Source organism: Nannobrachium achirus, assembly GCF_963921795.1.
Source record: "Nannobrachium achirus genome assembly, chromosome: 11".
NCBI lineage: Eukaryota > Metazoa > Chordata > Actinopteri > Myctophiformes > Myctophidae > Nannobrachium > Nannobrachium achirus.
In genome coordinates this window covers 29,336,175-29,363,012 of record NC_137820.1, presented here as the reverse complement: position 1 = coordinate 29,363,012, position 26,838 = coordinate 29,336,175, and the positions used below count along the sequence as shown (strand labels likewise).

Genomic DNA, 26,838 nt, shown 5'->3' with positions numbered 1-26,838 from the left:
GACCTATTTTTAGTCTGGTAAATTTCCTATAGTCTGGATTGTTTATCTAGAAATAAATAGGCCTAAATGATGCAATTATTAGCCTACATGGTCAAATCAAAATCCCTTCAATACAATCTCTGAGTCTGCGCTTTGATCATGACTTGATCATGACTAATCTCTGCATCTGATAGTGGGATAGGCCTACATGATCTCATCAGTGTGTTTGTGGCTTTGAGTCGGTAAAAGTAGGCCTATCAACGAAATACTCTGTTACAAGTGAAAGTCCAGAATTCAAAATATATTTGAGTAAAACTGTAAAAGTATGAAAGTGTTTGGCATCAAAATTTTGTTAAAAGTAGTAGGCCTACAAAATAGCATAGTATTGATTGATTGAATACATTATTAGACAGAAATGCCTGTCAATTCTACCAAAGCGCGCGCGCGACGCACGCACGCACGCACACACACACACACACACACACACACACACACACACACACACACACACACACACACACACACACACACACACACACAACGATATGGCAGAGGCGGAGCTGTGAATGTTTGGCAGGTTACAATGAATTTAAATACAATGTAACGTTTTAGAATTGCAAATTAGATTAGGCCTACAGACCTTTGTTCTTGATCTTTGTTGTTGTCACGGGACGATCAAAGAGTAAACTGATCTGGGTAGGTGGCACAAGTTTCACTGCTCTGTGATTGGCTGAACACCGTGGATCACAGAAGATCTGAACCGATCTCAACACGGCACGCCTGCCCTGCAGCTAGGGCATCGCAGTAGGCGTGGTTTACTGGTGGTGCCTCTAAAAAGAACTCCCAATAGCCTATATATTTTAACAATTATTTTAACCCTAGAATCAAGCCATCCAGGATCCTGGTGAATCATGACCATAACATCTAAACAAAGATTGATTAATCTATTTATTTAATATAGTAGCCTATATAGCTATTATTATCATATAATTAGAAAGAATGCAATTCTGGGAAATTGTAAGTGTGGTTGCCTATTTAGGCTATTGTCTGGTAAGCCAAATTGTCATGTGAAGCCCCGTTGGGAAACCACACTAATCGTGTGAGGCTTCAGCTTTTTGTAGTCTAGTACATTTTTAGTCTGGATTGTTTATCTAGAAATAAATAAATAAATAAAGTAGCACTAGAACTATAGTGTGTTGCCCTGGTGGGCAACCACATTAATTATAATTATAATTTATTATGATTATAATAATAATTATTATTCACAGAATCAAAGGTTTCATGGTCATGATTCAGAGATTCACAGACATCCTGGATGACTTGATTCTTGGCTTAAAATAATGTAGTCTATATAAATACTTTTGTAAAAGTATATGGGGAAATGAATGGGGAGATTTCTTTGGCACCAGTAAACCACGCCCACTGCTATGCCCTGTATATATCATCATTTTAGTTCACGCCCCCGACAGTCAACCGCTCTCACTCTCCAGTGTCTCCACGTGAAGAAAGAGCTCTGCACAGGACTGCAGCTCGCTCACATATCATCATCACATTGTTTGTAACCGAGACGAAAGCAGGAGCCTCAGCTTGCCTGAGGTTCAGGATCTGGATGTGGCAGGTCTATTGTTTATTGTGTGAATTCCTATGCCAGCTGCCATTGTCACCTCAAGGATGGCCAGACTACACATCTTCACTTCAGGCTAGGCTGAACAGCTGCAAGAAGTCCACATTATTTGGTGGTGTGACACCCCTGGTGACTAATAGCCTACACTAGCTTATTAATAGAAATAGAAATACACAAATAGACTCAAGTAGCCTATATACACTAATACTCACAAATAAAATCAATAGGCCTACCTGTACACATAAATAAACAAATAGCCTACTCCCTACAGTGTAGGACCTACACCATAATATGCATGTAGGACAACCTGACAATTTAGTGAGGATGTTGACTGATAACTCAGTCACAGACATCAGGAAATCGTGGTAATTATCTATAAATAAATCTATCCATCTATCTATACTATACCTGACAAGAGAGATTACTTAGCCTGTATAGGCCTAAATGATGTAATTATTAGCCTACATTGTCAAATCTAAATCCCTTCAATAAAATCTCTGGGTCTGCGCTTTGATCATGACTTTGACTAATCTCTGCATCTGATAGTGGGATACATGAGAGATTGGTGTGGCTTTGAGTCAAACCTTGCTAGATATACCGGTAGTGTCCATGAATCAAGCTCATACAACACAATTGTGGGGGAGGGGTATAACCCCCCCCCCCCCCCCCCCCCCCCTCCACTGAAACTGAAAAGAGAGGACTCATCACTAAACCATAGATTTGTGGGTCCGTTTTTAGCCGAAGGAATGTTTTTTTTTTTTTTTTTTGGTGCAAAACAAACACTTGCAATGGATTCAGAATCATTAAAAAACCCTATTGACCCCTTATAGTAATGGGACCCCAACTTTCAGCAGCTGTCAAAAATTCCCCTAGGAATTGTGAATTTCAAACTTTGTTAGATGTGTTTGTTACACCTTTACAAACACATTGGTGTAGACATTTCTTGGTAAGGAATTTATTCCCAGATTTCATTACTCTGACATTAAAGGACAACTTAGTTTTTTTACAACAAGGGTTTATATTTTAGATTGTAATTAGAGAAAAGAAAAAGCGAGTATTAAAATGTTTTCATTTGCTTCGTTCTATTGTTTTATCGCATTTACCGTGCTAAAATGTGGGACATGCGTACGCATGCGGGGGCATGCGTACAAGTGGCTAAATATGTCTTTTTAGCCAGCAGTTTCTTTATTGCTATTTACAGTAACACTTCTAGCCCCCACAAGAAATAACTTTAACACTCATCTTTTATATTCTTTAATTACAATCTAAAATATGAACCCTTGTTGACAACAACTTGTTTTTTACAACAAGTTGTTGTAAAAAACTAAAGTTGTCCTTTAACATTGCCAAAGTGCGTGTGCATGCAGGCACGCATGCACGCACGCGCGCACGCAAGCACGCACGCACGCACAATATGGCAGACAGGCAGAGGCGGAGCTGTGAACGTTTGGCAGGTTACATTTTAAATACAATGTAAAGTTTTTGAATTGCAAATTAGATTACAGACCATTGATCTAAACCGATCTCAACACGGAACGCCTGCAAATAGCTGGGCCATAGCAGTGGGCGTGGTTTACAGGTGCCCAAAAAAAAAATCAAGCCATCCAGGATCCTGGTGAATCATGACCATAAAACCTATAGGTTATTCATTCTATGTATTCAATCTAGTAGCCTATATATTATCATATATTATGAAAGAATGCAAAAATTGCTAAATTGCGAGTGTGGTTGCCTATTTTTGACTCGATAGCCAAATTGTCATGTGAAGCCCTGTTGGGAAGTTATTCATGTGCCTCGTGAGGCTTGTCGACCTATTTATAGTGAATATAAATAGGTCGACAAGCCTCACGAGTATTAGGAAATTTACTAGACTAGTCTAGTAAATTTCCTATTTATAGTCTGGATTGTTTATCTAGAAATAAATAGACCTAAATGATGCAATTATTAGCCTACATGGTAAAATCAAAATCCCTTCAATACAATCTCTGAGTCTGCGCTTTGATCATGACTTGATCATGACTAATCTCTGCATCTGATAGTGGGATACATGATCTTATCAGTGTGTTTGTGGCTTTCAGTCAGTAAAAGTATCAACACTTCAATAAATAGCCTACTCTGTGTGGCTTTGAGTCAAACCTTGCTAGATATAGTGTCCATGAATCAAGCTCATACAACACAATTGTGGGGGAGGGGTATAACACCCCCCCCCCCCCCCTCCACTGAAACTGAAAAGAGAGGACTCATCACTAAACCATATATTTGTGGGTCCGTTTTTAGCCGAAGGAATGTTTTTTTTTGTTGTCTTTTTTGGTGCAAAACAAACACTTGCAATGGATTCAGAATCCTTAAAAACCCCTATTGACCCCTTATACTAGTAATGGGACCCCAACTTTCAGCAGCTGTCAAAAATTCCCCTAGGAATTGGGAATTTCAAACTTTGTTAGATGGGTTTGTTACACCTTTACAAACACATTGGTGTAGACATTTCTTGGTAAGGAATTTATTCTCAGATTTAATTACTCTGACATTAAAGGACAACTTTGTTTTTTTACAACAAGGGTTTATATTTTAGATTGTAATTAGAGAAAAGAAAAAGCGAGTATTAAAATGTTTTCATTTGCTTCGTTCCATTTACCGTGCTAAAATGTGGGGCATGCGTACGCATGTGGGGGCATGCGTACAAGTGGCTAAATATGTCTTTTTAGCCAGCAGTTTCTTTATTGCTATTTACAGTAACACTTCTAGCCCCCACAAGAAATAAGTTTAACACTCATCTTTTATATTCTTTAATTACAATCTAAAATATGAACCCTTGTTGACAACAACTTGTTTTTTACAACAAGTTGTTGTAAAAAACTAAAGTTGTCCTTTAACATTGCCAAAGTGCGTGTGCATGCAGGCATGCATGCACGCACGCACGATATGGCAGACAGGCAGAGGCGGAGCTGTGAACGTTTGGCAGGTTACATTTTAAATACAATGTAAAGTTTTTGAATTGCAAATTAGATTACAGACCATTGATCTAAACCGATCTCAACACGGAACGCCTGCAAATAGCTGGGCCATAGCAGTGGGCGTGGTTTACTGGTGCCCCAAAAAAAATCAAGCCATCCAGGATCCTGGTGAATCATGACCATAAAACCTATAGGTTATTCATTCTATGTATTCAATGTAGTAGCCTATATATCAAACATATCATTTTCCAAATGTCTGTCTGTCTGTCTGTCTGTCTGTCTGTCTGTCTGTCTGTCTGTCTGTCTGTCACAGCGTTTCTCCTCAGTGGCTGGAGCAATTGATCTGAAATCGCATCACCATTAGTATATGAACACACCTAACATAACTGTGAAGCCCGTTTGTCACTTTCACAAATCGTATGCTGTATATTAGCATTTTTATGGTGTATCTACTATCTATTCTGCATCTAGCATGAGGCTTATCTATTCTGCATCTAGCATGAGGCAACATGTTTAACCAGCTGTGTGTGTGTGTGTGTGTGTGTGTGTGTGTGTGTGTGTGTGTGTGTGTGTGTGTGTGTGTGTGTGTGTGTGTGTGTGTGTGTGCGCGCGCGCGCGCGGGTGGGGGGTTGTCTGGCCCTGTTACAGATGTTGTCCAAAAATCATGCAGATCGGTACACAGTATCTCTGTAGCCATTAAACGAAACGGGTATTTCTTACATGCTCCTACATATTATCATGTAAGCACCAGTTAAAGTTACTTTCCATCCCTCATATACTGTGTGCACAGTGCACAGTACACCCCATAACCCACACACTGCACATAATTTCAGAGCTCATATCTTTGAACGGGTAAGGGCTAGTCTATACTATAATTTTGCGAATGTCTGTCTGAGTGAGTGAGTGTCTGTCACAGCGTTTCTCCTCAGTGGCTGGAGCAATTGATCTGAAATCGCATCACCATTAGCATATGAACACACCTGACATAACTGTGAAGCCCGTTTGTCACTTTCACAAATCGTATGCTGTATATTAGCATTTTTATGCTGTATCTATATCTATTCTGCATCTAGCTTGAGACTCATCTATTCTGCATCTAGCATGAGGCTCCTACATATTATCATGCAAGCACCAGTTAAAGTTACTTTCCATCCCTCATATACTGTATGCACACTGCACATCATTTTGGAGCTCATATCTTTGAACGGGTAAGGGCTAGTTATCATATATTAGAAAGAATGCAAAAATTGCTAAATTGCGAGTGTGGTTGCCTATTTTTTACTCGATAGCCAAATTGTCATGTGAAGCCCTGTTGGGAAGTTATTCATGTGACTCGTGAGGCTTGTCGACCTATTTTTAGTCTGGTAAATTTCCTATAGTCTGGATTGTTTATCTAGAAATAAATAGGCCTAAATGATGCAATTATTAGCCTACATGGTCAAATCAAAATCCCTTCAATACAATCTCTGAGTCTGCGCTTTGATCATGACTTGATCATGACTAATCTCTGCATCTGATAGTGGGATAGGCCTACATGATCTCATCAGTGTGTTTGTGGCTTTGAGTCGGTAAAAGTAGGCCTATCAACGAAATACTCTGTTACAAGTGAAAGTCCAGAATTCAAAATATATTTGAGTAAAACTGTAAAAGTATGAAAGTGTTTGGCATCAAAATTTTGTTAAAAGTAGTAGGCCTACAAAATAGCATAGTATTGATTGATTGAATACATTATTAGACAGAAATGCCTGTCAATTCTACCAAAGCGCGCGCGCGACGCACGCACGCACGCACACACACACACACACACACACACACACACACACACACACACACACACACACACACACACACACACACACACACAACGATATGGCAGAGGCGGAGCTGTGAATGTTTGGCAGGTTACAATGAATTTAAATACAATGTAACGTTTTAGAATTGCAAATTAGATTAGGCCTACAGACCTTTGTTCTTGATCTTTGTTGTTGTCACGGGACGATCAAAGAGTAAACTGATCTGGGTAGGTGGCACAAGTTTCACTGCTCTGTGATTGGCTGAACACCGTGGATCACAGAAGATCTGAACCGATCTCAACACGGCACGCCTGCCCTGCAGCTAGGGCATCGCAGTAGGCGTGGTTTACTGGTGGTGCCTCTAAAAAGAACTCCCAATAGCCTATATATTTTAACAATTATTTTAACCCTAGAATCAAGCCATCCAGGATCCTGGTGAATCATGACCATAACATCTAAACAAAGATTGATTAATCTATTTATTTAATATAGTAGCCTATATAGCTATTATTATCATATAATTAGAAAGAATGCAATTCTGGGAAATTGTAAGTGTGGTTGCCTATTTAGGCTATTGTCTGGTAAGCCAAATTGTCATGTGAAGCCCCGTTGGGAAACCACACTAATCGTGTGAGGCTTCAGCTTTTTGTAGTCTAGTACATTTTTAGTCTGGATTGTTTATCTAGAAATAAATAAATAAATAAAGTAGCACTAGAACTATAGTGTGTTGCCCTGGTGGGCAACCACATTAATTATAATTATAATTTATTATGATTATAATAATAATTATTATTCACAGAATCAAAGGTTTCATGGTCATGATTCAGAGATTCACAGACATCCTGGATGACTTGATTCTTGGCTTAAAATAATGTAGTCTATATAAATACTTTTGTAAAAGTATATGGGGAAATGAATGGGGAGATTTCTTTGGCACCAGTAAACCACGCCCACTGCTATGCCCTGTATATATCATCATTTTAGTTCACGCCCCCGACAGTCAACCGCTCTCACTCTCCAGTGTCTCCACGTGAAGAAAGAGCTCTGCACAGGACTGCAGCTCGCTCACATATCATCATCACATTGTTTGTAACCGAGACGAAAGCAGGAGCCTCAGCTTGCCTGAGGTTCAGGATATAATACTTTCTACATGTGCGGGGACCTGCATGGATATATGCTTTACACACGCCAATAATTGCTTTCCCAGAAAAGCCGTAAGTAGCCTATTTTTTTCCCCCCTTTATCGCCCTCCACTCCTCCCCATTTCGCTGTATAAGCAGACTACTAGAGCACTTGAACGCTGACATACTGTAGAAAATATGCAGTGCTGGCGCAGTGCTGTCTTACTGCTTGGCATGTCGTGTTTCTGTTAGGCTGTGGAGCAGTGGTACCCAAACGTTTTAGCTCAAGACCCAAACGAGAAATGGGGGGCGCTCTCCATTCCGACATGTCGCCACTCCGACATTGACTTCTTATTGTCGGAGTGGCGACACTTCCATAGAGGCACGAGAAAAGCTCACAACGCGTATCGAGCTAGTAGAGCAGCTATTTTTACCTGATCATTATACATTTTTTGATATTTCTTTTTATGCATTAAAAATACTTTTTGAAAAAGATATATAGCCTATTAGGCACATTTTAAATGTAGGAAAAAAACATGGATCGTGACCCACAAAAGGCTCCCAACCCACTGTTTGGGAAACGGTGTGAGGATAAAGCTGGTTGCACACTGCACTGCGTGTTTTCGTTGCGTTTTGGAAATCCGAAATCCGGAGGCCAGGGAGAGAGAGAGGAAAGAGAGAGAGAGAGAGCAAGGGACTCAGTGGTAACAGTTGCGAAAATCGGAAAAAAACAACCCTGGTCCGAAAATAAATACATAGTGCAAACGTGATTTGACAGGTGAGGTTGATTTTTTTTATTTACAAAATCGTGTTCTGAAATTCACTCCGATATTCGTCCCGAAAAACGCAGCAGTGTGCAAAGACCTCCTTGAGCGAGGGACAGTGAGATTTAGCAGGACTTGTCTGTCACGACTGAAATCCGTTAACAGATGTGCCGAAATTTGACTCCCTGTCGGAATTCACCCCTTCCCCCCCTGCATAGCGGGGCGGCGTTCTTTCCTGTTTACTCCCTGGGGGGGTCAGGACCTTATGTAGGCTATATACTGTATATAGGCTACTATATGGTCATGACCGAGGTGGTGGCAGGGTGGCGGAGGAGCACAACAGTGGACTATCAGTAGGGCCAGGGCAGGGCATTCTTTTTGATAACAATAGAACAAGCCTCATTCACAAAATGTTGTCTTGTCTCCGCCAGGCCGAAGGCATGGGGAGACTTATTTTTTCTGCACCGCGTCCGTCCGTGCATGTCTCCGTCCGTCTGTTAGATCTCCGGCGCCGTTGGCCCGGTCTTGGCCAAACTGTGCGCACACACTCCCTGGAGGCCAATTCAGAACTCTGCCCCACATTTTTTCACATGGCCCTGTTCTAGCGCCACCATGAGGCGGATTTTTGGAAAATACATTTTTTGACCGTACTCCTACAGATTTTGTCCAAAACCTACGTGAATCGGTAGACAGTATCTCTACAGTCATGTGATCGACATGGATCGGTCCGATTTTCCATATTCCATCCCGATTGGCCAAGATTGGCTTCCAAAGTTTGCAGGATTGGTCCATTTTGAACAAAATGCCTCAAATCATGAACACGGTGTGCAATTTAGGTAAAATTGTGCACAGACATTCCCAATAGGCAGAGGAAGAAATTCCACTTCAAAATGTTCAAATCAGCCTCATGGTGGCACTATAACAGGCCTATTTGTGTTTTTACCTATAACGCTCACTGATCAATGTAAAACTTGCGCACTCCTACAGGCCAAGGAAAAACCTTTGCCCTGCATTTTTCACATCTGCCTTTTATAGCGCCACCAGGAGGCGACTTATGTAAAACACATTTTGGCCATTAATCCTTCAGATTTTATCTAAAAATCACACAAATCAGTACACATTATCTCTATAGTCATGTGATCAAGACAGATCTGTCCGATATTTCATATTCCATCCTGATTGGTTAACGTTGGCTTCCAAAGTTGGCAGGATTGGTCTGTTTTGAACAAAATTGCCTCATATCATGAACACAACTTGCGCTTTCCGTGAAACTTTGCACGCACATTACCACTAGGTCAAGGAACAAATGCCACCCTTTTCACAATGGCTTGTTATAGCGCCACCAGCAGGTCGACTTTTGCAAATGGTGAAATTTTTGGAACAAAATCATGCATGCAGCGTCTGATTTCCGTGAAAGGCCGAAGAAGACGTGCCACCCTTTTCTCATTGGCCTATTATAGCGCCACCAGGAGGCCACAATAACCCTCCTGATCTGGCAGAGACTTGTGCTCGGAAGAGCACTGCTTCTAGTTTTTAATGATTTCAATCCAACACAATCGTCTGCCTTCCGTTCTTCATAACGTTCAAGGGAAAAACAATCGGCCGATTAAAATCGGTGGTGTGGCGGAGCAGGGAGTTTAAAAACACACAAAGGTGTCAATCAGTCCATCTTGTAGGCAAACCTCTTGTTAAAAATGGTTCTATAGTCTCCTTTTAAAAGTGTCAATGGCCTGTGGTGATGGATGGTCTGTCGGGAGGACATTCCACAGCAGCTGAACAGTGAGCAGAATACTCAGTCCCTAGCAGTGCAGAGCCTTTCATCTTCCCTTTTTTGTGGGGGGAGGGGGAGGGGTGTAGCATGTTGGAATTTCCAGAAGGAGGGTGAGGGTGGAGGTCAACATTTTAGGAACTCCTATCTGTTATCTACACTGTACTGTATTATTTAATTATTTTGGGTTTAAGCCAGTAGATGGCGCCAAATGCAAGCAAGTGACCGCTTGAAAGGACTGACCCACATCCTTGTGATAACACCATGGTTAGCCTGCCAAAATCACTGTCTTTTCTGTTTTAGATTGGTTGATTTATGTTTTTTATTGAAGAGAAAAAGGGGAATGAATAAAGCATATTAACACCAATACATACTGATAGGTAAAATGTGCTCCTCAGAATCTGAGAGATATTAAAGCTATACTATGTAACTGTTCCAATAAAACTAATCTTAAAATCGTCCTAACTATTAAACCGCTAACGTTTTAGAACACCCACTCTGTTAATTTCAGCCCTGAAAGCCTTTTCTTTATGTTTTTTACTGAGCCAGTGAGCAGTGACAGGCTGCATTTCGCGGCAAAATTACACCATCTGTATAAGTTGTCTCCAGATCATACACTACCGGCCAATCACAGCGCGGATCATACACTACCGGCCAATCACAGCGCGTCTTGTCGTCTCTTCAGGAAGTAGCTTGCTTCAACAGCAGTGTTTACGCTGGTGTTGGAGTCTAGCCTGTTACTCCCCAACGCCTGGTCGCATAGGAACGCAAGACCACTCTACGGATGCGCATCGGCGAGCTGCAGGCGGTCGCGGTGGTTTTGCCGCCCGCTCCGGTGGTCCGCGGCGACCCCGGGCAAAAAACTGCCTAAAAAAGCAATACCGCTACTGACCACTAGTTGAGCAACTTACGCAGTATAGCTTTAAGTCTCAACTCATTCACTGCCAACAATATTTAACCAAACCACTAAACACTGAAAATGAGTGCGAAATTTCACGCTGATTGGTCCAACTGTGCCAAAGATTCTGCTCACAGACTTGCGTACGGACACACACATGGACTAGACGAAAACAGTCTCGACCACCCATGTGTGAACGTTTGTAGATTACATATCTGTCAAAAGGATAAAATACAAAGCTTGAAAGCTTATTTATGGTCCTATATACTTTGTGAGCTTGCTTATTTTCGCTGCACATTTTACGGCACATGCACCCTGTCCCCTGAGTGTCTGAGCTCCCTGTGCCCCTTATTTTGGCAGCACATTTGTTTGCTTGGCAAATGTAAATGTGCTTGCCCCCTATTGATCATGATTGGAGGAAGGCCCCTGCATGTCACCTAAATGAAATCACTTACCCTACCTTAATGGGAAAATCGGATCAATGAGGGGTGTGTGTGTGTGTGTGTGTGTGTGTGTGTGTGTGTGTGTGTGTGTGTGTGTGTGTGTGTGTGTGTGTGTGTGTGTGTGTGTGTGTGTGTGTGTGTGTGTGTGTGTGTGTGTGTGTGTGTGTGTGTGTGTGTGTGTGTGTGTGTGTGTGTGTGTGCTCCCATTCACATGTGCATGAATGCACGCATGTTTGTTTATTTGTGTGACACTACAAAATGCTATGTTAAATTATATCTGTAATAACTGAAAGGTATGGCACTTCCAAGGGTTGTTGTGGTTTTCTAATATACTATATTGCATCTGGCCATAGACCTCATAGGAAATCTAAGTGGTCGAGGTTTTAAAATCGATTTTATAGTTCTGAATTCTGCGGTTAGCAAAGTCTGTCTTGAGAGATTACACCTCTAGACAGCTAGGGTTATCGTCTTTGTCTCGGTAATGTTGCAAAAGCTGATGCAGGCTACATGGAATTTACCAAGCCAGCCAATAATAATCCCTTGTTTTAGCCAGCGACTTGTCGGTCAGGTGATATGGGGCACGGCTTGACTATCAACCCTGTGTAAAACTGTTCAAGTGACCGCCAGAGCAAAATGCAAAGTTTAGAATGAAAAAATGTATATACAAAAAAAGAAAAAAAAAATCAATAGTCCTGTAAGCACAACATGTCCTGCATAGTGAAGACAATTGAAACAACACAAGTTATTTCTTGTATGAATATTTTAAAATTAAGGAATTCATTTAGTTTTTTCACACTAGGGATATGTAAAAGTGACAAATTAAAGTTGATTACTATATTTCACATCTACTGCCGGGTATATAATTAATTCAGTAGATAATTCATCCAGCTTTTGTTATTGTCCGTAGAGATGGGTTTGTTTTAAATAAGAATGCGATCTGTAAAGATACTAGATAGATTACGAGATGAATCCATTTTCCTTCACTGCATTCCATTGCTATAAATTGAGGCTTTCATTTCCTGATGACTTCATCTCCCGAAGGATTTGGGGAATTTGAGTTTTTGCATCAGTGACGGGTGCTGCAGACCGCACGTTACGGTTTACAATGGGAAACATTATAACCCAACTTAAGTCGGGTTTTGCAGCCAATGGTTGGATTTGAAAACCGACTTTCGTCGGGTTCGGCAGTTAATAACGACTATTTGAATTATATCTGTTCTACTTCTCCCGTGCCGTCGGTTGCGCTCGCAAAAAACATTATCCAAAGAAAACATGGATTCGGACAAAGTTACACCTAATTAACACATGGGCTGCTCGGGTTTATAACATTTCTAGCTCCACCTAAACCCTTAGCACTACAGTAAAATCAATGACCATACATGAAGCTAGTTAACATTTGTTTGTTAGGTTTCTTTAGAACTTGATTATATTGTGTTTTTCTCTAGATAGATATCCATTTACATTGTTATATTTCTGTTAATGTACTGACCTATTATCTTGTTTATTATTGCGATGTTGTATCTGCTTATTGTAAGTCGCTTTGGATTAAAAGCCTCTGCTAAATGCCTAAACTGTAAACTGTAAACTGTAGCTGTTGCTGCTGCCGCCGTTCACTCACGCTTTATTTTGAAGAGCCTCGGAAGCTTCGTGTGTGTGCACGTGGGTGTCCACTGACGATTGAGGAAGATAATCCCTTTGTTTACAAACGCTCGCGAAACTAAAATCCAAACGCTGGCCGACCATCGCGTTATAGTGTCGCCGTGAAAACAATCAGATCTCTGCTTCCCTGGCGTTCTTTTCACCTCATTCAGAGATAAAGCCCTTTTTATGTTTCAGAGTAGAATGGAAAACAATGCAACCAGCGCGTGCCTTTTTTCCTCTCTCCCTCTCTCTCTCTGCTACGGGGTGACGTATGGACTCGGGTCATTCAGAGGGCAGGCAGCTGCATGTACAGCTAACCCTTCGTTGTCTCGTCCAGGGACGAGACAACTCCTTTTGGCATGGTGACACCTAGTGGCCTTAACTCGTTACTGAACGAGTTTGGCACCATGGTTGTTAAGAGCAAGTTACGAGCTACAATCAGTTTGGGGGATGTAAACGGACATGCACCACAATATGATGCAACTTCCCTTACAAGCAGCACTTCCGCCACAACTTCCGGCACAGCGCAGGTCTTGTCTAGCGTGGCCCTGACCTAAATCTTGTGGCTTTGTAACAAAGCGTGTGAGAGTACATGTGTACCATGCTCTTCTTAGAAATGTCACTGTATGTTGTTTTTCTCAGAAGTGACAAGTGTAGTAACTAAGATAACAGCACGCCTAGTTTCTCTCATCTATGCACACTTCCTGCAGAGGTGGAAACACCTGCGACTAGATACAATCTATTTTTATTTCTGACTCTTGAAAGGTGCATATAAAAGATAATACAGGGGACAACACAATAAAGATTAAAAAAACGAAAAGAAAAAAAAACAGACATACATCTAAAAATCATACAGACACCCTCTCCAAAAACAAGCGTTCTTAGGCATGATTAAAGTCGATTTATTGCGACCGAAGGTCGTTGCAACCGAAGGTCGCAGTATACCATGAGAAATGTCGCAGCTTGTCTCCGTCTGTCTCTGTGTCAGTCCTTCAGTCAGTCAGTACACATTTTTACAGTCCATTGGTTCCCTTCACTGTGACATCACTCTGACATCATGCTCTGATGTCACTGTGATGTAGGGGAACCACTCTTAACAGAATGGGCTTCATATCCCTTTTATGCCCATATATTTTATGACAATGTGATGTCAGAACATCACATTGTCGAAGATCTGGCATTCCCAGATCACACTTGCAAATTAATTACATCCTTGTCTGTTTTATGCCCATATATGGAGATCCCTGTCCCAGGTCATCAATATTAAGGGCATATCTGGGAATGCCCATATATGGGCATGTTCTGACACATATTCTGACATGCCCATATATGGGCATTCCCAGATCACATTAGCAAATGCATTACGTCCATGTCCGTTCTATGCCCATATATGGAGATCCCTGTCCCGATGTCATCAATACATATCTGGGAATGCCCATATTTGGTAATGCCCATATATGGGCATGTTCTGCCAATCCCTATGCATCACTGGCCAGATAGCCAAGAATCGCATGTCGCCCTGAGGCGTCTCACTAGTAATTTAATTCTTTGAGTCCTTTAATCTCGTCATACAGCTGTACATCAGATTCCTTAGGACCGTATCTAGAGTGGGAAAGGTGTAATCTCTCAAGACAGACTTTGCTAACTGCAGACGATTAGCTGGCACGTGTCCACCTCAGGAGCCTCAGTGGGATTCTGAGAACATCATTATATGCCACCCGCAACTTATTATATTTAACTTTACTGTAGGTAAAAACGACTAAAATTGCCAAACTAACTTGTTAGGTTACTCCGTTAAAAAAGGTAATCGAGTAATCTGGGTTTAAATGGTACTTGGCGACAAGGCCATTTACATCCCTTCCAGGACCTGGCCCTGGTTGTTATCAATGTGTTTTTGAATAAATCGGTGTCAGGCTAAGGAAAGCCTGAATCACAACGCTGAGTTTGTCTGACTCTCCCTATAGAGGGTAAGCGTGTGACATCGTCACTTCGGCTGACTCTGTTTTTTGACAACAGAATCTGAGGGAGACATGAGGAGTCAACTGGAGTGAGGAGGAGTTTACCAACGAGTGCTTCCAAACTCCAATGCTTCATGCTGATTTATGTTTTGCCACTCAGTCTAGATGAGTGGCACGATGCATACCCTCTATTACTATCCCTAAACTTGAGTTTCTAAATTACAGAGCTTATAGAATTTCGGATGGGATTGTCTTGGAGTGGGGCCAGTGGTATGACAGAATGATAGATGACAGGTTGTTGACAGTTCTCAGTCTTTCATAGAATGGAGCACTTTAACCACTCACGGGTGCGCGTACCGCCTTCACGCTTCCTGAAAAGAAAACATGCATGCAGCACAAAGTGCAATACCAGTAAGACTCCCTAATCGGGAGATAAGCGACCGTTGGTCGCTTATCTCCTGTCACACTGCTGACATCAGTATGACATCACACCGTACACAAATGACCCTTATATAAGACCGGCATTATCTACCGACAGATTAGTAACAAGATGTCAGAATCGTTGAAGGTTGAATCTCCAGATATGGAGATAACCAACACATCACTCCATATATGGAGATAACCAACGAATCTCACTAAGTCTGACCTCACAAGCCCCATATTTGGACACGAACAACATATAACTCCATATATAGAGACATAGCTGCTGACATCAGTATGACATCACACTGCTGACATCAGTATGACATCACACCGTACACAAATGACCATTATATAAGACCGGCATTATCTACCGACAGATTAGATGCAAGCAGGATCTCGACTCTGACACAACTCATCGGCTCATAAGCTGGTTCTCCCTCCATATATGGAGATAACCGACGAATCTCACTAAGTCTGACCTCACAAGCCCCATATTTGGACACGAACAACATATAACTCCATATATAGAGACATAGCTGCTGACATCAGTATGACATCACACTGCTGACATCAGTATGACATCACACCGTACACAAATGACCCTGACGGCACACACCAAGCAGTGTGATGTCATACTGATGCGGAGATATGAGCAGGGCAAAGGTGTGACCGACGGACGGACGGACGGACGGACGGCCGTTGGAGGTTTTGATACTAAACTGCGACCTGACGGTCGCAACTATAGCTAGTTATTGTCTAAAACCTGTTTTCGAATGATAAGTTTCCTCCGCGCCCTTGTCAGTTTCTGAGCTCTGTGGGAGGGTTCGTGACCTCTGTCTAGTTTCTCTTTGACAGTTAAAACAAATTAAGACAATTAAGATCATATTCTTACAAGCGTAACATTGTAGTTCCCCGGTCCATCACACTTAAGTGCAGCATACTGAGGCAATAACCTTCCATTATCGTTAGAATCTTTGTGACCTTTTGTTTTAAACTTCCCTACCTGTGCAAGAGGCCTAACGCCCTACTCTTGAGTGAGACGTTTGCATAACCTACAGGGGACAAAATATGTTGCAAATTAGATTAAATTAATGTTTTTTCTCATCACTAATCCTAACTGCATGGGTAGCCACATAGTCGAGTAACGAGACTTTGGACTGACGTGTGCCCCCCAAATATCTCTACATGTTCATCTGGTTAAAAAATTACAAATCATGTGAAAATGCATATTTTGCCAGATTAGCTCCGGACAACTCCGGACTCACAGATAGGCACTTGGACACACTCAAACAAATATTGCACTCCAAATGTCATGTCTCGTAAAAAGTTGTCTTATTGTATTTCTCTTTCTCTTTCAGACATGGTTCTTCTTCAAGCTACCTCAAAGTTGAAAGGAAGGCTAAGGAAGTCAAAGCAACATGTATACCTGCCAAAGTGGACAGCAACCCCCCCAAGTTGGAAATCCCTCACAATACGGTACCAGGAGTCTGATGGCTGGGACTCAAAATAAACCACCACCTCACTATATGCAAGTGAGAGCAGATCCTAATCAGCCTCCTCCATATATGCAAGTGAGAGCAGATATGTCACTACCGCAAAATGTTCAGTTCACCTCTCATAATGGAGTTTACTATAACGGACAGATGTCAAATGACCAGTCCTTGAGAAATCCCCAGCATGGACCAACTGCAGCAAGGATCAATACATCAATGCAAACGACAATGCAAACACAAACCACTAATGCACAAAGTAGAAGCCATTCCCTGACAAATGGTGCCAAAGGCCTACTCAAAGATCTTCTTATGGAGAGGAATACTGCCAACTACTGGCCACAGCTGAGTCCAAATGGTGGGATACAACCAAATGTTCAGAACTCCCTACAAAGCTGTGCATCAACTCCAAATCAGCAAGTGACAATTTATAACCAACAAACTGTAGTCACTAATTATCCCGCTACTGGTTACATTGCCCAACAATGTGACAATGCCCAGACAAACCCGGGTCAGATTGTAAACAGAAGGCAACCACAGTTACAAAGCTCTACGATGAATACCTCTATTCAAGATGCACAGATACTTTGCAATGGTACATTAGAGTCTGGCGTTGCATACAACCAACAGCTGGCTCAAAACCGTAACCACGGCAGACTGTACAGAATGAATGCAACTCAACATGGAAGTTCTCATGTTGCCTCATCAAATCTCATGCCTTCACATCAATCATTTACAAGCAACAACTATGCCCAGATGGCAAACTCATCAAGTTTCCCATCAAATCAAATGCCTTCACCTCAATCAGTTACAAGAAACGGCTTCACAAGCAACACCTATGTACCTACGGAAAGTTCATCAGGTGCCTCATCAAGTCAGATGCCTTCACCTCAATCTTTCCCAAGCAATGGCTATACCCAGATGACGAACTCATCAGGTGCCCCATCAAATCAAATGCCTTCACCTCAATCAGTCACAAGAAACTGCTATACCCAGATGACAAATTCATCAGGTGCCTCATCAAATCAGATGTCAAAACCTCAATCCTTCACCAGCAATGGCTGTACCCAAATGACAAACTCACTAGGTGCCCCATCAAATCAGATGTCTTCATCTCAATCTTTCTCAAGCAACACCTGTGTCCAGATGGCAAACTCAGCCGGTGCCTCATCAAGTCAGACGCCATCACCTCAATCTTTCCCAAGCAATGGCTTTACCCAGATGACGAACTCATCATGTGCCTCATCAAATCAAATTCCCTCACCTCAATCTGTCACAAGAAACGGCTATACCCAGATGACAAATTCATCAGGTGCCTCATCAAATCGAATGTCTTCACCTCAATCTGTCACAATAAACGGCTATACCCAGATGACAAATTCATCAGGTGTCTCATCAAATCAAATGCCATCACCTCAATCTGTCACAAGCAACGGCTATACCCAGATGACAAACTCATCAGGTGCCTCATCAAATCAAATGTCTTCACCTCAATCTGTCACAATAAACGGCTATACCAAGATGACAAATTCATCAGGTGTCTCATCAAATCAAATGCCATCGCCTCAATCTGTCACAAGCAACGGCTATACCCAGATGACAAACTCATCAGGTGCCTCATCAAATCAAATGCCATCACCTCAATCCTTCACAAGCAACGGCTACACCCAGATGACAAACTCACCAGATGCCCCATCAAGTCAGCTGTCTTCACCTCAGTCATTAACAAGCAATAGTTATGTCCAGATGGCAAACTCTAGTGGGGCGTTTTTGCCCCCAACAAGCATGACTCCACAAACTCAACACAGTGGAAGAGATAACGGTTTTCAATCTTCCATATATCCAAATGGATATGTCAATCATCTTACCTATTCAAAAATGAATTCCACAAATGCTTTTCCGGTGAAAAATACACTTCACCCTGGGAATACTGATGTCCAAGACAATAATACCAAGTGTGCTCCGACTGAGGGGTACTCTATTATCAAACGTTTAAGGGTCAACAAGAAAGGTTCACAATCATCAAAGCAGCCTACCTCAGAGACTTCAAATGCCTCTGCTCCTGTACAAAAGGGATTCTTTGTCACAGTAACTGAAGACAAAACTGGTTTCAAGGCAGACAATGTAATTTTTCTTGGAAATCAGATGGATACCAGTAGGTTCACAAAGGAAAGTGTGCAAGGATCTTCGTCAAATTATGCACAATTTCAGCAATTTCCTGGGAAGATATCACAGCAGAGAAATGACAAGCAACCACCTCTACAAAGCAATGCCAAACTACCTGAGACGGTAGGCTCTACAGTCAAGCTGGTAGAACAGAGAGCTGTTGCGGTTGTACAACCACTATCACAGACAGTTAACCAGGTTTCCAACATGCAAGAACATTCTCAAATGATCCATGGTCAATGCAAAAATGTCACCATAACAGAAATGGATGGTCATCTTGAGAAATCACAAATTTCTCAACAACATGTGAAAGATGATCCTAGAATTTGCCTTCGTATCTCCAGTGGTGGCACTAAAGTGTCATTGATACAGGATAATGGACCATGCATTGTTGGCACAGACATAACATCTGCAAAGTTATCTGTTGCTAACACACAACTTGGAGATGTAGTATCTGTTAAGCATCCTGAAGTCACACCAAGGCCACAACTTTCAGTGAGCACTGAAGTGTCTGTCAGCCAAACTCAGGACAGTGAGATGCAAGAAGATTCTCATGCAACAGACTTGTCCTTAGTTCCAACTATCCCATGGACATTTGACATGTTGTTGACTACAGTACACTCAAGCAAACAATTGCAATCAGAAGACGTCCCAGTGATTGACTTTAGAACAAAAGTAATGCACCTCTTTTGGGCAGGAAGTACTGACAATTTGAGGAATCAGATCAGAACAAACCATTACAGCAGACTAATGGCTGAGGTTAAGGAATTCATGCATATGCATGTCAACACTGACACTGTCATTGCCTCACAAGTTGATTGTTCCTGGGATAAAATTAAAGACAACTACCAAGTTCTCAATGATGATTTTGTTCATCCTGAGGTGACGTACACTTCATCATGGCTTAATACCAATGAACAGTTGGATGACATTGACAAGGAGTTTGGCTTCCCCCAGTCTTTGAAATACTGTCCAGACGAACTTGAGAGTGACAACCAGTCCAAACTGGGATCTGATGATGAAAATGAAGACTTGGGTGTTAAAGACATTATGACAGACAACGACATCTCTGTTGCTGGAGAAACACTGGGATCTGATGATGAAACGACTCAAAAGGAAGACTCGAGTGTTAAAGACATGACAGAAAACAGCATCTCTGTTGCTGGAAAAACACTGGGATCCGATGATGAAACCACTCAAAAGGATGACTCATGTGTTAAAGACATGACAGAAAACGACTTCTCTGTTTCTGGAGAAACGTCGACAGACTGCATTGACCTGCTGACGACAGACCCATTTTCCTTGTTAGAGATCCATGTTATGCCTCCAGATGAGGCCAAGATTGTCTACGAGCAAGTGCACAGTCGTCAAGAAAAAAGTGAAACGCCTGCTGATCCTAAGGAACCTGAGGAGAATGTAAAGCCTGACATGCAAGAGTTTTGCTGTGTGATAAGGTGTATTGCAGTAATTTCAGGAAAGCCTGACACCAAGTGCCAGTGCAATCAAAAGCAGGATTCTAAAGGTCTTATCATGAACACTCTTGAAGTAGAAAATACAGAGCGAAGTGAGAAATTGGCTGAGCAACTTACTGAGGTCAGAGATATAATTTTCCTGTCTGATGATGATGATGATGAGATGAACCTCTCTTTTTCTAGTGCAGAACCAAAGAGCATTTCCCTACCAAGTACATCATCAATGACTCACTCGTGCAGTTCAAGCATTATTGAAAAAGAAACTGAAATGGAAACCTCTGTCTTGACATCAGAGGCTGAAGGTCATTGTGGCCAAGCTGAGAAGAATGCTACAGACCGAAGACACACGCCTTTGGGAGTAGGAGTGGGACAAACGCCAACACCTACTGAGGTCGGAGAAATAATTTGCCTGTCAGATAATGATGATGAGCCACTCATCATCATGGACCACTCTTTTTCCCAATCAGAACCAGGGAGCATTTCCCTACCAAGTACATCATCAGTGGGTCACTCATGCAGTTCAAGCATTATTGAAAAAGGAACCCAAATACGGTCCTCTACTAATGAAGTTGAAACGACTATCTTGGCATCAGAGGTTGAAGATGAATGTGGACAAGCAGAGCAGAATCCTACAGACAAGACATCAGAGGTTGAAGATGAGTGTGGACCAGCAGAGCGGAAGGCTACAGACGAGACATCAGATGTTGAAGATGATTGTGTTCAAGCAGAGCAGAACGCTACAAACATGACATCAGACATTGAAGATGGTAGTGGTCAAGCTGAGCAGAATCCTACAGACATGACATCAGATATTGAAGATGATAGTGGTCAAGCCAAGCAAAATCCTACAGACAGAGGACATGTGTCATTTGGAATAGAAGCGGGACAAACATCTACGGGCAGCTGTCTGAGTAAGGAGTCTTCTGATGCAAAAGCTTGTTTCCTTAAATCTCTTTCCTTGGGATATAGCCACACTCGTGATCCTAAAAAGTATCTAAGCTTAGAGGGTAGACCCCACAAACGCAAGAGAATCATGGGCCTGGATGCCATGTCAACTTTTCAGAAAAAGATGAAGAGATGTAAACAATCTTCATTGTCTACCACAGTGCCGAATTTGCCTCTGGGTGAACCAAAACATGGGGACAAGTTGTCTATCCAGGAAAACAACGTGGACTTGGAGTATACAGCAAAAGTTATACCTGTGAAACTGGCTTTATTTGGCTTCAATAATGGAAAACAGGTGTTGAATGCTCGAGGTATAAATCGAGACAATTGCTTCTCAGATCTCGGACTTCCACCCCCACCAGTCATCACTGTGTATGTCAAGACTAGGACGAGAATTGCCCCTGTTGTCAAAGTTCCGGTCAAACCACCGATCTTGGAAGATCCCTCTGAATCTCAGGCAGTGACGCCTCTACAAAACCTCTCTGTGGACACCGACACTGGGCAGAAGTGTACCCTTGTGGTCAAAGTTCCGGTCAAACCGCAACTCTTGGAAGATCCCTCTAAATCCCAGGCAATGTTGCCTCTACAGAACCTCCCTGTGGACACCAACACTGGGAAGAAATGTACCCTTGTGGTCAAAAGTCCTGTCAAAAAGATCTTTGAAGATACCTCTGAATCTCGGGCAATTACGCTTCCACAATTCCTCGTTGCGGACATCAACTCTTGGAAGAAAAGTACCCCTGTGGTGAAGAGTCCGGTTAAACGACATATCTTTGAAGGTCCCTCAGAATCTAGCCCTACCTCTGTCAAACAGCGGATTCATAATGAGTGGGAGAAAACTGTTGTACCAACCAGGGGGAAATACAAAAGAAGACGACTCACATCAGGGAACTATATGGTTACCTGCTCCTTATCAGAAGGATCCCCAAAAAAGCCTGAATCTGTGCAACCCACGGTGTGTTCTGAAAGGAGACTTTCAAGACTCTCTCATGGAACTGAGAAGAAAAAACGGAGCTTGCGTCGAGACATTCGAAAGTCTATTTTACATGGTTACAAACCTAAAAAGAACAAGTCAAAGGAGAGTCCAGTTAAATACAATAAGCCTTCAGATGGCATTGGAAGTAAATATGAAAAACGGAACCATACCTTCATGTCCAAGGAGAAGATTGTCTCAAGTCCAGTTCCTGAAGATGGCATGGAAAGTGAATCTGAAAAACGGATCATCTTAAAGTTCAGCGTTCTACCGAGTACCTTCAACTTCAAAGATGGATCCACTGGCACTGATTCTTTAGGTATGTAATATTAATGCTTGATTTTTTGCTGCACAAGTTATATTGAAATGAAGACCTCAGTTTAGAGCTGCAGGTGCATGAGCAAGACACTTAACTGCTCCCACTCTGTGCTTAAGTCTGACCAAACAGCTGGTTGAAGCTGGAATCAAATGGGTCTAAAATGTGTATTATCCCATGAAAGTGTGTGTCTGTGTCTGTCAAGTGTGCAACTGAACACCAGTCTAAAATACCAGTGTGGAAATTAAACGGAACGGCTATTTTAAGATCTGTGGCATGTTTTAAGTTACGCCCGTTGTTGGAACCCCCATTCAGCCATAGCCATTGATGTCCCTGTTCGGGTATATAATGCAAAGGTTCATATTAAATGGCCATCAGCTGACCATGCAGTATGAAACTAATGGCTAATGTTAACTATACGTTTTGCAGTAAGAAGGTCCTTTCCCCAAGATCAAATTTGTTGTGCATGACAACAAATTGGATGTCATGCACAGCTATCCTGAGTACAGTTTTAGATCTATCCATAGGAGATCATGGTAGCGATTGAGTTGAATTCTAACTCTTTTTATTTAATTGTATTTTTTTTATTGTTCATTCATCACCAAACACATTCATGGAACATTGCTGTTTTTTTCCTTCTTGTTTTTTTTACAGATACTCCTGACCTTGGTAAAGCACAGGACAGAATATCAAAGACAGAAGTGAAAGGACCAAGAGGTATTAAATATGAATGTAAATTCGTTTTGTGTTAGCATTGTTGTGTGGTGCTTTTTTTTTTTTGTACTATTGAGTGCTAATGATTTGGTAGTTTATTTGTGGGCTCGCCTATAAGGCGAGCACACTTTAGATATTGTACGGGTTTATTTATCTATCAGGCAGGCGGTCAGTAGACGGGAACTTCGGTTCCTTTCTACTCCTACATACTTAGTGAGAAAATGAAAATAAAAACATCAATGTGTTCAGTTTACAGTGGCGAAGTGTGCTATTATTTTCTATAGCAATCGGCCAAATGGTGGCGCTGTAGGAAGCCTTCGAAAGTGCAAACTTTGAACAGGTATAGCTCATGCTGTGTTTGAGGTACAGGCATGAAACCTGTATACACGTATGCGTCTCCTCATGCCGAACAACTTTTAGCCTCTGACTTTTGACCTCTGACCTTTAGATCTCCCACAATTTGGAATTATATGATAAACAGTAAAAATCTATCTCCTCCTGGAATTTTTGCGATACGCGCATGAAACCTTTTTCACATGAACTTTGGACCAATACGGTCAAACTAGTCTCGGCGGATTTCTTTTAAAGTGAAATATAATTTTTTAATAATTCAATTAATATTGCGGTTTTATGCAAATTATTCTTCGGCCTCTAAATCATACATGCAAAGTTACACGTTCATAGCATTTGGCAAAGATGTGGAGGGTTAGTCAAAGTATCACTGAAACCAATTTTATTCCAATCGGCCAAAGGGGGGCGCTATACGAAGCGTTTGAAAATTCAAACTTCAAACGGGCATAAGTCATGACTCGTTTCGTTTGAAGACATGCAACTTGTTACACGCGTGCTTTGACTCAAGCGGAAGACATCTGTGTCGTTGTTAAGTAAGCTCCGCCCTTCGATTTTCCGCCATTTTGAGCAGTTTGTAAAACGCGTAAACCCGCTTTTATTCTGGAATTTTCGCTCCACGTGCACAAAACCTTTTTTACGTGAACTTTGGACCGATATCTAAAGATCTGTCAGATCGGATTTCTTTAAAATTGAAACATGCTTTTTTAAATAAATTCAATGAATATTGCAGTTTTATGCAAATTATTCTTCTGCCTCTAAATCATACATGCAAAGTAACATGTTCATGGCATTTGGCAAAGATGTAGAGTGTTAGTCCAAATATCACTAAAACCAATCTTACCCCAATTGGCCAAAGGGGGGCGCTATATCATTTTGAGCAGTTTGTGAAACGCTTAAACCCGTTAGGATTTTTTTTTGCAATTTGCATGAAACATTCTACACACAATCTAAGGACCTTTATCTAATATGCCTATGAAGTGCACACACACAAAAAAATAATAATAATGAATATAGCTGCAAGCAGCGATAAAGTGGCCAAAGCCAAAAACACCTCAAATCATGAACACAGCCTGCAATGTGCGTGAAATCTTGCAAGCACATTCCCAATAGGTCAAGGAACAGATACCACCCTTCTTACATTGGCCTGTTATAGCGCCACCAGCGGGTCAACTTTTGCACAACACATTTTTGGAACAAAATGGACCAATCTTTGACGTCAGTAACGTCAAAGAGAGCACTGCCTGCGATCTTGACATTTTGTACTTTTATAGCCATTGTTTTCTGGCTTGAAGCGAGCCCACAATTGTTTCGAAGGAACAATATTTTTCTAGTTATTGATTGATGCCATACAAAATATTTTGGGGTGGCAATAGCAAGGCATTTCCACCAGACGTTGAGACGTTATGCTATCATGGGACCACAATGGAAGTCCTTAGGACTTCCATTCTAACTAATAATGTATTCTATCTATCAATCAATGCTGTAACCTGACTATGAACTCGGTGAACTCGGTGAACTCAAGGATTTTTTCTTATTATGATTGAATATTATAGGTGACTGGGCCATGGTTCCGTCCAAGAAGTATTGTCCCTTACCCTCGACAAGCCCTACAGTCCTCAAGGACACCACCACCTTCCACCAGTTCCAAAAGAAATACCGTGAGGCGAAGCAGCCATCTGGAGATGAATAATGTGATGGACATTGCATTGCATTTTTATTGATAAACTGGAGAGAGCAATCTTGGTTACTGCCAGTGTTTTTATATACATACTGTATATCGTTATCTTTGGTTTTATAATACCATTAAGTCAAAGAAGATGTTTGTTTATACATTTGAATTTGACATTTTTTTTATCTTGTTTTCTTACATTATTTGTTGTTTTTCACACATCTTTTATTTTTGTACCTTTTTCTAAAACTAAAATGTGGTCAAATGCCAAACGTCGAAGCATTGCTTCAAGTGAATGTAACCAGAAAGGGAATGTTCTGTGTGTTCCTGATCATTTTTTTTACATGCGTGCATATTTTCACACATCTTTTATTTTTGTACCTTTTTTCTAAAACTGAAATGTGGTCAAATGCCAAACGTCGAAGCATTGCTTCAAGTGAATGTAACCAGAAAGGGAATGGTCTGTGTGTTCCCGATCATTTTTTTTTTTACATGCGTACATATTTTAAGATAAAGGTTATTTTCTATTAAATCATTAAGTGTGGCTCATCATTGTGTTCTACAAAGGATGCTAGCATAAACCTGGCTGATACAATCCTATAGGAATTTATTTAACTTGACCCAGTTAAGCCTGGAACACATTATTTAGCATTATTTTATGCTTTAATTATTGGGAAAAAAAATGTAGATCTGCTATTTTTGAACAATCGTGAACATTTGTGCCAGTCTTTGAATATTCTTGACCAGATTCTATAATCGTCTAAGGTTTTTGAAAAACGTATGTCATTGGTTCTTTTTCATGTCAAGGACCCTTGATCTTGATATCAGGGACCCGCCAACAAGTACAATTGTTCACTTTTGAAAAAGATAGGCTCTATATTTAAAGATTTGCACCAATTTTCAAGATCTTTCAAAAATAGCAGATCTACAAGCTCACAGCGCGGCAAGCGGCACTTGGTGCCGCGCTGTGAGCTTGTAGATCTATTTTTCAATAGCTAAAGTATAAAATTATTCCAGGTCTTAATGGGTTAATTATTGAAGTAGGCCTACTGTATACTTAAAAGGATGACTTTGCCACTTTTCAACCCAAAAAGTTGAACATTAGTGAGGACCAATTATATGAAGATATGTTGAAAAGTGGTGAATTCGTCCATTAAGTAGCCTACAGTTTTGATGTATTTTTACTATACTGTATTTTACCCTTTTAGTTTTCTATACTTTATACTTATACTAAACTTGGGTCAGACTGACATACTGTATCTGCTATAGTTAAGGCTGACAGTGTATCTAAATGTCAAGTCAACAGGTTGAAAGATTAGGTCAAAATACATTGAAACAAACCCCATCTGAAGTCTAATGCAGGGAGGGGTCTTAAA

At 41.3% G+C, this 26,838-nt stretch overlaps 1 protein-coding gene across 1 annotated transcript in view; it reads left to right on the top strand.

Annotated features, from left to right (window-relative positions):
• The window catches only part of LOC308294260 (uncharacterized protein), a gene marked incomplete at its 5' end in the record, with an annotated part of 30,667 nt that extends 4,676 nt beyond the window's left edge, over positions 1-25,991 (top strand). Inside the window, 3 exons of the mRNA XM_080736987.1 lie at positions 17,513-22,731; positions 23,383-23,445; positions 25,347-25,991. Of these exons, the coding sequence (XP_080593113.1) occupies positions 17,513-18,592 (1,080 nt within the window). The 3' untranslated portion in view covers positions 18,593-22,731; positions 23,383-23,445; positions 25,347-25,991. The remainder of the gene's footprint in view (positions 1-17,512; positions 22,732-23,382; positions 23,446-25,346) is intronic.
• Between the last annotated feature and the right edge of the window lie 847 nt (positions 25,992-26,838).